Source organism: Nicotiana tomentosiformis, chromosome 6 (genome assembly GCF_000390325.3).
Source record: "Nicotiana tomentosiformis chromosome 6, ASM39032v3, whole genome shotgun sequence".
Lineage (NCBI taxonomy): Eukaryota > Viridiplantae > Streptophyta > Magnoliopsida > Solanales > Solanaceae > Nicotiana > Nicotiana tomentosiformis.
This window is the reverse complement of record NC_090817.1, coordinates 63,625,767-63,642,183: the sequence shown is the minus strand read 5'-3', so window position 1 is coordinate 63,642,183 and position 16,417 is coordinate 63,625,767. Positions and strand designations below refer to the sequence as shown.

Sequence of the window (16,417 nt, the reverse complement as noted above, 5' to 3'; positions counted from 1 at the left end):
TCTCTCAAGTGGTCTATGTGATCTTCTTTCCTTTTGGATTTGACCAGCATGTAGTCTATATAGACTTCTATCGTTTTACTGAGTTGGTCTTTGAACATCCTTGTCACCAACCTTTGATAAGTTTTCCCCGCATTTTTCAGCCCGAAAGGCATGACCCTGTAGCAGTATGTCCCCTGACGGGTGATGAAGGTGGTTTTTTCCTGATCTTCTTCCTCTATGAGGATCTGATTATAGCCCGAGTAGGCGTCCAAGAAGCTTAGTAGTTCATGCCCGGCCATTCCATCGATGAGTTGGTCGATATGGGGTAATGGAAATGAATCCTTGGGGCATACTTTGTTCAGGTCAGTGAAGTCTACGCACATACGCCATTTTCCATTCTTTTTTTTCACCATGACTACATTGGCGACCCATTGGGGGTATTTTGATTCCTTAACAGAGCCATTTTCCAACAATTTTTCTACCTCTTCGCGCACTGCATCATTAATTACGAAGTTGAACTTACGCCTAACCTGTTTCACCGGGGGATGGAATGGATCGACGTTCAATTTGTGTGTGGCGATCTCCTTTGGGATACCTGACATATCTGCATGGCTGAAAGCAAATAAGTCCGCGTTAGCAGTTAAGAATTGACGAAACTTACCTGGTTTTTAAAGTTTGTAGCCGATGTAAGCTTTCTTGATGTGGTCGTTGCTGTCTAGCTGGAGGTCCTCTATGGTCGATTCTGCAGCTTCGACCCTATCGGGGTCTCTGAAGACGTCCTCGCTATCATCACACATCGACCTCGACCCTATTGATTGCTATGCCTCTTTTTCTTTGTCCTTTGTTTGTTGGGTGACTGTACAGTTTAGGGCGATGGGGTATCATTCCTGGGATGTGCGTTGTTCCCCTCGTATACTGAATATTCCCCATGGAGTTGGGAATTTGATGACTTGGTATAAGCTGGAGGGGATGGCTTTCATGGTGTGTATCCATGGTCGCCCAATTATGGCGTTGTACGCCATGTCTTGGTCCATGATATGGAATGTGGTTTCTAGAGTCACGCCACCGGCTAGGACGGGGAGTGTGATCTCTCCAGATGTTAATTGCATTATTAAAACTCGTTAGTGTAATGCAGCACGTCACTATCTTATCCTCGAGTTTCATTTGCGCAAGTACTCGAGGGTGGTTAATGCATGCACCCCTCCCATCATCTACCATAGTGCGCCTCACATCGGTATCTAAACTTCATAAAGTGATAACAAGAGCATCATAGTGAGGGAAAACCAAATCGTTGGTATCTGACTTATCGAAGATTATACTTTCTTCGAGTTCATCGTACTGTTCATGGGTGATCGGCCGTTTGAGCTTGTGAGTTATGGTGAACTTTACACTGTTGATGGAAGCATCATCGCCGCCACCAATGATCATGTGGATGGTACGGGTCGGTGAGGGTGGTTTCGGCGGTCCTTGATGTTGTTCACGTCCTCTAGCAAAGTTGGCCGTTCCCCGGTCGCTCAACAACTCATTGAGGTGTCCCTGTCGTAGCATGTTTATGACATCCTGTCTTAGGGCGATGCAATCTTTGACTTTATGTCCTCGCTCTTGATGGAACTCGCAGAGGGAATATGATTTTTTGGTATTCGGGTCTGACCTCATCTTTTGTGGCCACTTCACCTTCGCTCCAAGCTTTTCCAAGGCGTAGACTATTTCTGTAGGTGACATACAGAAATTGTGAACAGATAATAAAGGGGGCATACCTCGCAGAGGGCGTAGACTATGTCCTCGCTCTTGATGGAACTCGCAGAGGGCATATGATTTTCTGGTATTCGGGTCTGACCTCATCTTTTGTGGCCACTTCACCTTCAGTCCAATATTTTCCAAGGCGTAGACTATTTCTGTAGGTAACACACAGAAATTGTGAGCATATAATAAAGGGGGCATACCTCTCTCATTCCGATGAGTCCCTATTTTTGATCGGGGTGGACCCTCTTTGTGGCGGGATGAGAACACAGTGGCGGTTCTGCACATATGGTAGATGTCATTCTCGGTTGGGTCGCGAGGCCGCGAGATCTCTTCTGATAGCATTTCTTCGATCTATCCTAGATTCTGCTTGCACCGAGGTCAGTCGATGGGGTCGGCCCATTGAGGTCATCCTCGTCTTCTCGGACTTCGGCGCAATATGCGTTGTGTATCTCATCCCAAGTAGTTTGGGGGGGGGGGTACTTTATAAGACGACTCAGTAGTTTTCTTGTTGCACTCGAACCGTTTCTGTTCAACCCGTTTTGAAAAGCTGCGACCGCCATCCCTTCCGATACATTCGGTAAGGTCATTCTTACCCGGTTGAACCGGGCAAGGAAGTCCCTCAATCCTTCTCTCGGGGACTGTTTAATAGAAAATATGTCATTTACTCTCGCGTCTGCCTTTTTGTCCCCAGCATGGGCCGTTACGAACTTATTGGTCATTTCTTCGAAGGTTTCAATAGAACGCGCATGCAGTTGTGAATACCAAGTTAATGCTCCTCCCGTGAGGGTCTCGCCGAATTTCTTTAATAAAATGGAGGATACTTGTTCCTTAGCGAGGTTATTGCCTTTCACGACGGTGATGTAGTGGGTCACATGGTCTTCGGGGTCGGTCATGCCATCATATGTTTTCAGATAAGGCGGCATTTTAAAGGTCTTTGGTATGACATGTAGGGAGACATCATCACTGTACGACTGCTCGACGAACCGACCGATATCTCTCTTCGGCAAGATCTTGGGGGAGCCCGTATCTTATCGACCCTTTCTTGGTGTTCTCTCATTTGGTCCCGACGCGTTTTGTTCTTATTTTCCATTTCCTCCATCCTTTTCAAAATGGTTGCAAGAGTGTCGTCATCTGCACTATTAATGACAATGTGAGTAATACCTATCGTTAGAGGAGGAGGAGGGAGTTTCCCATGCTGCTCGTCCGCTGGTGGTATAACGCAGGTCCTTGCGTTTTCTGTAGCCGCATCCCGAGCAGGCTTATGGAGGACGCTGGTTAGCATGTTAGTTAGTCATGCCTCTAGGAGCTCACTTTTGAACTCATAGCCCACAATAATGTACAAAATAAAAATGATACACACGGGCTAACACCATAAAATCTCCCACAGGGATAAACACGGGAGTAGAGTACAAATTTACTAATCTACCATATAAGGAGCATGAAAGGAGTTCTCACCTCGATAATCGGAATCAAATCAAAATAAGAATAGTGCTCCTTTTATTGTAAATTAATTCATACCTGTAACGACACCATCTGGTGTGGTGGCCTCAACCATACCATAGTAAATATATCAACGAGCTAGGCCTCCCTCTCTAGGGCGCTCTCTACCCGCCTGCCCTCCACCTATAACTAGCTGTGCACGTGGGGTAGTAGCTGCATTGGGGCCCGTAGACTGAGTGTTCTACCCACCTCGCCTGGGGGAGGCATTGGGAGTTGCGTCCTCGTCGAGTGCTTCAGAGCTCTCATTGATGATGTTCATGAGGTTGGTTGGGAAATCACTCTTTATTCTCATTCTTTCTTCTCTGTTACCTGCCATATTAGATCTATGTATGCAGAGAGAAAAGAATATTGTTCTTGTTCTCCCCCCCCCCCCCCCCCCTTTTTTTTACGTTAGCAACCAGTGTCAGTTATAGATCTAGAAGAAACTAAAAGATTTAACTAGATAATCATCACAGACGGCGCCAAATTGTTTGACCAAAAAGTATACTTTCGGCTAAAACTATTATTTTGTATAATAATGGGTTAAACCTAATTAATGATAATATCTCTAGATGTAAATCTTGAAAATGTGTGTGAGGTAGGGACAAATCCAGCAAAGGGTTGACAATAACAAGCATTAAATAATCATAAAATATGAGCAATAATGGAAGAGAGACTGATAATAAATAGCAATAAATGACATTTGAGTAAATATGAGGAATGATTCACTCAATAAATAATGAGCTAGATGATTATTCCTCCTGATAGTGATGAATGACAGACAGATCTTAGAATATTCGAAACCTTCTCGAATCTGATGAAAAAGTGCAGGATAATATGAACATGAATCTTGATAAAATTGTGTTCTTTGTATCTTTTCAAGAGGGAGAGAATCTTTTTGTAAAGTCTGCCCTTATCACAATGAATATCACCTGCCCCTATTCATTATCTTTTTTTCCTATTTATATGGGATATTCCCCCACTAAACCCTAGTAGTACAAATACAAAGAATATCTAATGGAATATTCTCTTTAATATACTGCCCTAATAAACTAATCGTTACAGTTTTTTTTTACGGCGCTTGACATCGACCATCTTCTACATCTCGATCACGGACTTCGCTATCTCCTGATCGACCTCGACCAACTCTTTTCTCGATACTGCTTAGTCCTAAGTACTGAGACGGATTTCGACCCATACACTGATATAGTTCAAATCCAATATTTTTTTCCTAGAGTTTGGATTGTGTTAGTTTAAATTCTAGTATTTTCTCCTGGAGTTTGGACTGTGTTAGTTCAAATCCAGTATTTTTTCGGGAATACTAGTATTTTTTCCTAAACTCTAATATTTTATCCTGGAGTTATATTGCGGAAAAGGGCCAAAAATATCCTTAAACTATGGAAAATAGATCACTTTTATCCTCCGTTAGTTTGGATATCAAAAAAGTCCTTGCCGTTAATTTTTTGGCTCACTCTTACCCCTCACACTAACAAACCTCTAACTTGGACTGAAAATAACTTTAAAATAATATACTTGTTGATGTGGATGCTTATTTGGACAAATTTCTCAAATTTTATTTTATTTCGTTGTCTTCTTCCTTCCCCGTTGCTGCAAACCTGATAACTAGAGATACTTTAAACAAGATACCTACTACAACAGCTAGGAAATTACTTCATCTTTCAAAATACTTACATACCTGCAAATTACTTTTGCATTTTTCATCTTTGATTGCTAAATAGAAAACTACAGCAAACCGCTTTATAAATTTTATTGCAGAATCCTAAAAACTAAAGATGAACATCTGGAATGGCTTTTATTCAATTTTTGGATGAAATTAAAAACAAAGTTATTTTCAATATTCAAACAAGATTCATGTATAAACCAGAATCAATTCTCAACTATTTAAATAACGATACAAACTTGATGACTCCATCTCCCACCTTTTCTCTTCTCTCTGCCTTTCACGACGAAGAACAACTATAGCTACCACCACACTTGGTCATATCCTTTCAATCATCACTCTCTCCGTCTACTAACACATTTTTACCCCACATACTTTCCACTATAAAATTTGATGGTGAAATTTAACATCTCAGCTATCTGTGAGATCTCCACAACTATGGAATAAACTTTAGAAAAATCAAATACTTTCTGAGCATCCATAAAATACACTCACTACGACATCAACAAACAAACTCTAATAGACCCATAACCACTTTCGTTATCATCTTATTCATTCCATTTTTTTCATACGAAATTTAAAAGTACTCATCAAAATCAAATTAAACTAGCGACCAAATTTGAGGAAGAATTAAGAAGAAGAGAGATGAGGGAGAGAAAAATTAAGGAAGAAAGAATACCCTAAACCCATTCTGATTCATAACTTAGTGGGGAGAAGTGTGATGGAGATATGACAGAGTTATAGTGGCTGAGATTTTTTTTAGGTCTATGAGGGATTATTTCCAAGCTGCAAAGTAGAAAAAAATGGGGTACGACCTTTTTTCAGAGGAAGAAAAAAATATGGTAGGGTATCTTTTTTAACTTGTACGTCCAACTCAATAATAAAAAAAATTATTATGTGAGTTTTAATATGACTTGGAGGTTTGTTAGTGTGAGGGGTAAGAATAAGCCAAAAAACTAACAACAAGGACTTTTTTGATACTAAAAACTAACGGAGAGTAAAAGTGATCTATTATCGATAGTGCAAGGGTAGTTTTGGCCCTTTTCCGAATATTGTTCACATTCACAGTATTTTATGTTGGGTTTCCAATTGTTTTTATTGAATTATATTCTTTAATTTGAACCCTCTCTGGCTCTCTCTTTCACACGAGGAATTTTAACTTTCCTCCATTCATCAATACCAATTAAAACTTCATTGTGACCACCTTTTGGCATCTTCATCACTCATTGGCACCTTTATTACAAATAGCTTAGAGAGCATTATTTAGACGACTGTAGTCGAATTTCAATTCGGAGGTGATGAGCTATTTGAAACTGCTAGTCTGCTGCCCCAAATAATATGCTTTTAATAAGGAACAGTAGCAGTATATAATCTTTTATATTGCAATAGTTATAGCCTCAAATTTCATTCTTAGGTTTTCAATGTCGTCCTGTGTTGCTGTACTTCCGAATGAAGCTTGTAGCAGAGAGGAAGAAGGTTTAATTTGGGGTATTTTTCTCCAATTAATTACAAAATGATTAAATTTTAATTAATTTTAAAACTCTGACTTATTTTAAAATGAGTTTTATGCCCATAAAAACTAAATGAATTATCCTTTCTAGCTATTTACTTTTCTATCAAAATAATTATCCTTCTTACCCATCGTAGCTTTTGTGGGTAAAGCCTCGTTTTTCTCCTTTTCCCTTTTCTTTATTTTTTATTTTTTTTCTCCTTTTCTATTCATTTGTCTTTTCCCAATCATATTATTATTTATTTTCTTTTTTTTCACCATAATCTGGTTCCATACTCAATTTTGGTTCTTTTTTTTTTCTTTCCCTTCATTCATTTTCTTTATTTCTAGTTCATTTTCTAATTTTATTTTACTCTTTTTTTCTTTTATTTTATTTTATTTCTAAATAATCTAATTTCATTAACTTTTTTTCCTACACAATAATAAAAAATAACTGATATAGTAACATTCGTTCATCATTTTTAATATAACTGATATAATATACATTTGATCTTGTTTCCTCATTTTTTCACATTTTATCTTGTTTCCTCATTTTTTTTCTTCTCTAAATCAATTATTACAATAACTTATACATTATATATGTTTTCTCTTCTATTTTTTTCCCTTTTTTTCCTTTTATTTTTTTCTTTTCTAATTTTATTTATTATTATTTTTAATTTATCTTTTTATTTCTTTTTTTATTATTAATTTAAGATATATACATTAATAATAATATAAAAATATTTTACACTATTAATATAATATTAGTTTGTTATATAACTTGTATTTGTTGTAATTTTATTAGGTTACAATTGATACTTATCATAAAAATTTATTTGTATAGCTAATTATAAGTGTTGTGATTGTGCATATTGTAAAAATAAACTCCTTACAATTAAAAAAAGAAATAAATACAAAACAAAAAATACACTTTACTTTCTTTTTACAGATAAGTGATTGCATTCACCTTCCTCAGTAAAGATCATACAACATTAAAATAATAAAAGAGTAGAATAATATGAGGAATTTTGCATTTAGGTAGGACCCTTTAGACTATTGAATCAAGGAACAAACCAGGGGAAAGGGGGTGGGTAGGTGGATAATAAATTTGAGCCCTATAAGTAAAAATTGTAAATAGTTTTAAGTTAGACAGAAACGGGTAAATAATTTATTTTTTGTAGGTATATAGTATAGTTTCCTCTATTTTCAACTAGCAGTAATAAAATGACTATTTATGAATATCTCTCGTAATTTCTCAAATTCATGTAAAATCGTTCACTTATACTCCGTTGGTTAATTTCTTGAATTTCACATGGGCATTTCACTTTCTTAATTTCGTCAAATCACACTTGTGGTAGTGGCTCATAAAAAGTATTTTCCAACAAAGAATATTGCAGTTGGAAAAAGTTAATGGAACACCAAAACTATCCTTTCTTTTACCTCCTTTATGTATATAGTAGTAGCTGATATTTAGTCGTAGACGTATAGTTAACTTAGATGTAAGGATACTCCTCTTCAACCAGATAATATAAAATATTTTATCATTATGAATTGCAACGATAGTGCAATAAAAATGCAATGAGACAACTTATTTTATTTCGATCTAAAAGTATTAGACAAGATTATAAATCAGTATTTATTTTATTTTGTGTCACTTAAATTTGCTTTAAGAATATAGGTATTTGCAAATATGCACCTTTTACTAGTATGAATTAAGATTTAAAATACTTTAAAATTAATATAATATACTAAATAATTAATAAAAAATAAAATTAATATAACTAATTTCAACATAATTTATATTCAACCCAAATGATCCTAAATAGACTATTCAGCCATTAAAGAAAGAGAACATGTATAAAGGGGAAATTTGATGATGCCCTTCGTGTCTAAAACCCATCGAATCACTATTGTTTATCAATATTTTTGGAGGTAGTGAAAGAAAGTCCAAAAAGTGAAGTGTGTCAAAACGGACGATCCGAAGAACCCACCTCTCTCTCCTCCTATAAACTAGTGGACTATTACTACTATTTCATTTCTCTCTCTCTCTCTCCTCATATCTTCTCTCTGCAGACTCAGTAAAATAATACTCCTACTACTGCACACTCCTAGATTTTTTTTTTAATCCCTGTCCTGTGTTTGCTACCCTTTTCTGCTTGTTGATTTTTTTCATTATCAGCTGACGATTTTTGAATTGAGACTCTATTTTCTGATCAATGGACACCATTTAGACCATCAGGTATGAATTTCCTCATTTCCCTATTATTTATTCCCGATTTAGTAATAACTTCAAAATCCCAACTTGATCTTCTTGAAATAAGGTGTCATCTTTATTTATTTATTTATTTATTGGATTTTGACAGAACTAATATTGGGAAAAAAGGGTACAAGAAAAAGACAAAAAACAAAAAGGAGCATTCTTTGACAGTGTCTGTGTCACAGAGTTGTTGAAACAAATAATCATGGCTGTGGTTGAGAATGCTGGCATTAACATTAACGTTGTTGGCTCATCGAATCCCGGCAGAATTGTAGAGAAAGATGCTGCCTTCGATCATCATCAGTCAGTAACAACTAAACAGAACGGCGTGCAGAGATCAAAGGTGGGTCCCACTGATCAGAATTTCCGTATGGTGCAGCAAGAAACTTTTGTACAGCACAGCATCAACGGCAATGGAGTATTGGTTAATCATAATATGGTTCAGCATGAGCATCAGAAAATGAACGGTATTGATTTAAGGAATGGAGTTGATGGTGAGGAAGGGTTTAAGAAGGAGATGAGGGATTTGGAGGAAATGTTTTCCAAATTGAATCCCATGGCTGAAGAGTTTGTGCCACTTTCACTAACTAACCACAGGATAATGCCATTTCCACCTAGTGGTGGTGGAGTGCAATTTGGCTTTGATGCTACTAATAATTTTGTTATGCAGACTAACCAGGGAGTTGCCAATGGAAATTCCAACCGAAGGGTATCCAATTGATCACCCTTTTCTTCCCGATTTATCCTGTTTTTGTTAATTTATATATATATATATATATATATATATATATATATATATATATATATATATATATATATATATGTTTGTGGTCGAATGTTAACACTTTTACTTTACGTCCTATGCTTTTCTAGGAGTTGTTTAGCCTTTCAGATATTTATTAAGAACTTCTACTATTCTGAATAATGTTGGCCTGAGATGAGCTTATATAGGAGTAACATGGTCAGAGAAGATTCATATAGCCGACCTCAACTTGGTTGATACTGAGGCATAGTTGTTATTGCCGTTGGTGTTTGAGTTCAAATATGGATATGCTAGGTTATCTAGTTTTGTTATTGTTACTTTTCAGAATTACCTTTTAGTTTATGTTAGATGTAAGATGATCACTTCAAGGACATTTCTTATTGTCCGGTTGTTATTTTGCATAAAAGTAATAAGAGGGTTTAGTTAGTCATTGTAGGGTTACAGTAGAGGCTATTGTGTTTCTTTATTTCTTTCTCTACCCTATATTTAGGAAAAAGAATATTTTCTCTGTATTGATTCTTTTGGCAATAATTCAACGTCTGTGAGTCTGATCTGAGTAGTTGAGTTTTAAATGGCGCGGACAGAAGAAGAATGGCTTTGGTTATGGAAGGAGAAGGATGAATACCCGAACAGGCATGGCCCAAAGGGAAGATGTTATAAGGAGGACGGTTTATGTATCCGACATTGATCATCAGGTATTAAGAGGTCCTGTGTTATAGTTAATTGGGTTATTGCACCTTTATCTTTTTTTTTTAATTTACATAATCACGTTTCTTCTTGTGTGTAGGTAACTGAAGAGCAGCTCGCAGCACTCTTTCTTAGTTGTGGACAGGTGGATATCTTTCCATTATGTCAAGCTTCCATACTCATTCGTGGTTATTGTCTCTCTTTTTAATTATGTTGAGGAAATGTTCTGCTTCCATATCTGACTAACCTTGATGTGCTGAAGGTTGTGGACTGTCGTATATGTGGTGACACCAATTCTGTACTTCGTTTTGCCTTTATTGAGTTTATAGATGAAGGTTGGTTGAAACATGATTATTTGCTTATATATTCTGGTTAGGGTGCCTGTTTTCGAACATCACAATTTCACCAATATGTTATGCAGAAGGTGCAAGGAGTGCTCTGAGTCTTGCAGGAACTATGCTTGGATTTTATCCCGTGAGAGTGCTTCCCTCTAAAACTGCGATTGCTCCGGTTAATCCAACCTTTCTTCCAAGGGTGAGGAATTGTGGCTACATGTGATTTACCTTTTGTAACAATGTCCTAGGGGTGGCAAATGCATATTTAGAGCCCGTTTGGATATAAGAAATTTTTCTCTTTTTTTCAAAAAAATTTCTCTTCTTTCCGAAATCAGCATTTGTTCATAAAATTTCCAATTTTTACTTGAAGATGCATTTTGGAATTTTTCGAAATTTTAAAAAATTCCAAAAAGCTGTTTTTCAAAATTCACTCAGATTACTCACAAAACTTCAAAAACAACCCAAAATTATATTCATGTCCAAACACAACTCTAATTTTCAAATACCATTTTCACTTGAAAATTTTTTTCACTTTTTTTTTCGGAATTTTACAATTCTTATGTCCAAACGCCCACTTAGTGCTGCTCATACTAAATTTTTCACCTTTTACGCTGATGTTAGTCTGAAGATGAAAGAGAGATGTGTGCCAGAACAGTATACTGTACAAATATTGATAAGAAGGTAATTTTGGGTTTTTAATTCACTTAGTTGATGGACATCAATGAAGACAAATATTTAGAACTTGTATGTTTGTATTAAAGCAGGTTACTCAAGCAGATGTCAAGCTGTTCTTTGAATCCTTTTGTGGAGAGGTTTGTAGCTGCTCACGTAACAAGTCTGAAAGTGCTGGTCCTTCTTTGAATCCTAACTCTATGTTTGGATTTTCTTCTCTAACATAGGTTCATCGCTTGAGGTTGCTTGGTGACTATCATCATTCGACTCGTCTAGCTTTTGTTGAGTTTGTCATGGTAACTTCCATGAGCTTTTGACTTGTATTGCTGCTTGAAACTTCCTTGAGCTGTGGACCTCTTCTTCTTCTAATCTTCCGAGCTACTATAACTTCCAATAGTTGCTATCAAATCGGATCGTATGTTGCAAATGCTTGCATTTGGCATTTTATTTTTGCTCAAAATGTGTTATCTCTTTTACTTTGTGCTTGTTGTTTTGAGAGGTTAAATAATTCTATTCATGTGGGATAACTCCCGTATACAAGATGTATACTAAAAAGTAGAGAACCTACATAGTTATATGGTTCCTTACAACCCAATCTTCTAGGGAGCTTGGGTTGTAAGGAACCATATAAAGCTCCCTAGATTTTCTCCCATCTGTCCAAGCCTTTGTGGATAGAGTTACGCGGTACTTATGCTGGTGGAGATAGCAAGTATCCCATGGAATTAGTTGAGTGTGCGCAAGCTGGTCCAAACGCAACAGTTATAAAAAATAATAATAAAGAAAAATTACTAGCTAGCATATGTAATCCTTCTTTTCATGTTCTCCGCTGTCATAATCGCCCCTTTATTGCCAACCAAGCGAAGAAGCACACTTTCCTAGGTGCTCTAGGTATCCAAACGGACACATCAGAGAAACGTGACTCATCTCTAATCAAATGCTATGGTTGAGTTCACTGAAAATTCTTTGAACAGTGAATTTACTGAACGTGCACCTTCTCTTTGTACCCCCTACCTTCATGAGTCCTAACCAATGAGTATCCTATTCTGTGTTTAGAGCCTTTCTGTCAACCTTTGGAATTCTTCCACCTTCCGATCTTGTAAAGTTCCTCTAAATCTCAAGTCTTACTGAACTCACCCCTCTTATGCTGGACATTTGTTGCACTTTCATCTCTTTCTTGCACAAAGTTGTGAATAAGTTAGGGAAGGTCGTCCGCAACTTGCTCTCTCCGCGACCACTGTTGATCCCAAAAGTTGACTCTTCTTCCATTTCTTACCTTATAGGTAACAAAGCTGCCAAAATCTTCTTCACTCTTCATGATATTCCTCGGAAGACGTATCATTAAGGTAATGTTTCATTTCTAGCCTCCATTCCCTTCCACGACTCCATATTTTCCTGCTATCACATCCCTCCATAATGCCTGCTATCACTTCCTTCCATAATGCCTGCTCTTCAATCCCAAATCTTCATAGCCACTCCCCTTTTTTTTTGATGAAATAAGTGATATATCATTAACAGGCATCAAGAAGATGCAAAGATTACAAAAGAGAGAAATTCTCAGCTCAAAAAAGACAAAACAAACTATCACAGAACTAGTGAGCTGATGAATTTCAGGGAAGTATCAATACTAAATACAGGAGTGTGGTTGAACCAACTAAAAAGATTAACCAAACATCTAGCCTTGAGAGTAGGGGTGGGAGTTGTGATGCCATCAAAACATCTTTGGTTCATAGCCACTTCCCTAGTAGTGCCTTGTTGAAAATTTTAAGGTCTTTCACCCAATCCCTCATATCCGAACGTGAAGAAACCTGGTGAAACGTTCAAGTTTCATTGGCTGAGTCCCACAAGAAGTTCCTCCTATTTCAACTTTTTTGTCACATTAATCAGAACTCTGTGCTTGTCTTTGAACATTATTTTGATGTTATGTGATTGTTTTGCAGTCAAAAAAGTGTAGAAGCACCAGCTCTGGTCCCTATTTGGATACTGCACTAACTCGAATGTTGCTTATGGCATGGTCACCCTACGAATTCTGAAATAAGTTCTGATAAACTGAACTTTGGCTTAAATCTTTCTCCTTTTCTCCTCGAATACCAGTATAAGCATATACTGCTGTCTTTCTTTGCCATCACTAACTGATCCTAATTTGTTAGCTATCTAAGCTTTACGGTGTTCACTGGGTAAGTTTCTCTACAATTAAACCTTCTTTGGCTTAAGATCCTTCATCTGCAGGTTAACTGGTACAGTAGGTCTATTGATAGCCAGTTGCAGTTTAGTTTTCCTACTTTAGGTATTTACTAGTGCTTGTAGAGTTACTTTTGGAAGGAGAATTCCTTTAGTTCCGCATCTAGCAGATGAAATGAAAGAGGTGAGTGCAGTCTGATAAAATTTTGTCCAACTCCCAAGAGAATTTACTCGAAGATTAATTTTACGGCTATTTACTTTTCAAAAAGTTTTATCGTTTTATTATGATTACGTTGATTTTCTCTGTACAAAAAGTGGAAGATGAAAGAGATTAATATGCTTCATTCGTAAGAAGAGATTAAAGAGATTAAACTGATAGTTTCTCCTTTTATGCTTCATTCATAAGGACTGTGGTTGATTCGGGTTGAGTCATGTCCACCCACATCTCATACATACTTTTTGACGCCGACTTGGTTTCCTATAAATGAAATTGTTGGTCTTATAAGGGAAAAAAAGAACAGAAAGCTGCATCCTTTGCAAATAAAGAAATGGAAGGTCTCAGTACCATAAGGAATTTGAAAGAGAGGAGCTTGTTTTACATAGTTCAAGATGGATCACATTATGGAAGGAGTCCAACAGTAGAAACAAAATTAGAAACTAAAAGACCTTGCTGAAAGGGTTAACGACAGCAGGAAATATTTGTTTCTCTGTTTGGCTATTTGATCAGTTGAAGAGGTATCTGACAATATTCAGTAGCTGTCTATGCATGTTAAGTCTTGATGTAGCTCATCTGCAGCAACTACAGACATCAGAAGCCTTAGAATTTAGAAAAGTAGGGACAAAGAAAATTGCAATCATGGTGTTTTTGATGCCTGAACAACTTGAGTGGACTTGTTGGTGAGGAATCAGTTTTGAATTTATAGAATGTGGAAACGGAATGCTCCATGGGCAGTCCCCAGAACTATTGGTCTTCAATACATGTTCTGATTGCTTCTGTCAGTGATCAACTTTTAATCTCTTGCCTTGAGCTAGGGCCTCTCGGTCTACAATGTATGGCTGTTGCTTTGATGGGAATCTGTTACAATGTGATTATTCATCACTTAAAACAAAAGCTGGAGATAAGGGCTATATACTTCGTCTCTTTATTCAAGAAAATAGATATTATTTGCTTCCACCAAACCATCTTTGATTCCCCTTGATATATCCTAGCAATTGCAAGTACTCTCATTTAACCTGCATTTTTATCGATTTATATTTTCTCAGTACATGAGTTGCTTTCAACTAGTATGTTTCTTCTTTTTCCACCACCTCCTATCCTTCCAAGGGGTTAAGAATTGGTGGGGATGTATGAAAAGTTCCTCTATGATTTTCTTCATTCACTGGATTCTTTATCTGCATTTGAGGTTTTTATCTGATGTATTCAAGAAACTGTTTTCTGTTACTTGTGGGAAATGTTTATTTCATACGTGAGATCATGAACTGTGGAGTATGTGCTGATTTTCTTGAGTGACACACTTTCTGTTAACGTTTTGCTTGTATTAATTGGAGGTGAAACTTGTAAAAGGGGATAACGCTTCTAAGTTTGGAAATCACATACCTGTTCCTGTTCTTCTTCTCTATTATTTGTCTTCTATTTTTTTCAGACTCTGCAGCTTATTTTCAATGGCACACAACACCTACATGATCGTGCCTATTGTTAGAATTTCATTTTATATATTAGTATGCATGATGTGGCATTTCTGTGATCTCAACAGCTGGCTGTAAATTCTGAAGATTTTCTATTGTCTTTGTTAGTATATTCATGGGATTTGAGAATAACAAATTTTGATCTCTTCCATTTTACTGATTCTTTTCATCTATTTCATGGAATTTGGTACAAGTTTCCATTGCTGCATTTTATGCATGGTTTTATGTTAAATATTCGTATGTTTCAGGCGGAGAGTGCAATTGCAGCACTGAACTGCAGTGGTGCAATCTTGGGATCACTTCCCATAAGGTTGTTTTCTGATTCCTTAAAACTTTTCCTTAAGCTTCCTCTCTTGACATTCCTGATTAATCTGTGATCTTTATATTATGGTCTATGCAGGGTAAGCCCATCGAAGACTCCTGTGCGACCTCGTGCTCCTCGCTCACCAGTGCTATGATCATTCACTTTGGCGTTGCATTTTCAGTTGATCTTTTGCTTAAAAGCATCGCAAAATATTTACATAGATACATATATTATTAGAGCACTTTGTGGCATTTAGTTTTTTCGTACTTAATATCAGTTGGGAATCTCTCACCCACGGGTTACTTATCAGGTTTATTAAGCTTATAGAGTTGGCTGGTTTATGAGGGCGTAAGTAGACTTAATTTAAATTGGTATATTATGTTTCTATAGACAATGCCTCGAAGTACTAATACTAGATGGATGTTTTTTACAGTTACATTCATTAGTAGCTTTCTCAGAATTCCTTTGTTTTGCTCTTTTATGTTAGCTTTCTGCTATGTCATTGGGGTTGAGTATAACTGACTTGCTTGCACATTTGTTACGAGACACTTTCCTTGGATAGATAGTATTAAACAGTTAAAGAAGTTGACACTGCCAAATTTGGGGCTCTGTTGAGATAATAGATGCGGCAGTCATCAAAGAAAGAAGTGTCACGTCCTTTAGAACAGAATTCAGTTTCAACTTTGAAATCTTGAAAATATGTTTTCCTGGTGAATTTATAAAGCTCAAGTCCCATAATAGGTTGTCTAGTTGTCGTTTGTTCTTTACATGGCTATTCAGTTAAGTTGTGACCCCCATGCATTTTCCTCATTTATTTGATGTATTTGTTTGATTCATGAGCAACGAAGCAAGCATAAAATCCAGGTATTACAAACATGTAAACTAAACAATGATATAATTCTGAGATTAGAAGCACTAACCTATTGAAAATGTGCAGTTTTCTGCTTTGTTCCTTGTAAGACCTTGGACAAAATTGTTTGAGTGGGCAAAACAATACAACTCTAAAGATTGAGTTTTTGGGTGAATTTCGTCTTCCTTGTGTAGATCCGAAATTAAGCCAAAAATGGGCTAAAAAACGTGTAGGATTCTACTAGTGCAAGTAGAATTCTACTCTAACTCAAAATGATAACTTTTCTCCCAAGTCACTTTTTACCCAAGTCAGTC

At 36.7% G+C, this 16,417-nt stretch overlaps 1 protein-coding gene across 1 annotated transcript; it reads left to right on the top strand.

Annotated features, from left to right (window-relative positions):
• The first annotated feature begins 8,258 nt into the window (after nucleotides 1-8,258).
• On the top strand, nucleotides 8,259-15,713 carry LOC104104968 (polyadenylate-binding protein-interacting protein 11-like). The gene is made up of 11 exons (XM_009613187.4): nucleotides 8,259-8,610; nucleotides 8,735-9,337; nucleotides 9,976-10,086; nucleotides 10,179-10,223; nucleotides 10,341-10,413; nucleotides 10,500-10,612; nucleotides 11,035-11,094; nucleotides 11,178-11,225; nucleotides 11,313-11,381; nucleotides 15,198-15,259; nucleotides 15,350-15,713. The coding sequence occupies exons 2-11, from the start codon at nucleotides 8,834-8,836 to the stop codon at nucleotides 15,405-15,407; spliced, it is 1,143 nt and encodes a 380-aa protein (XP_009611482.1). The 5' UTR covers nucleotides 8,259-8,610; nucleotides 8,735-8,833; the 3' UTR covers nucleotides 15,408-15,713.
• The last annotated feature ends 704 nt before the right edge of the window (nucleotides 15,714-16,417 follow it).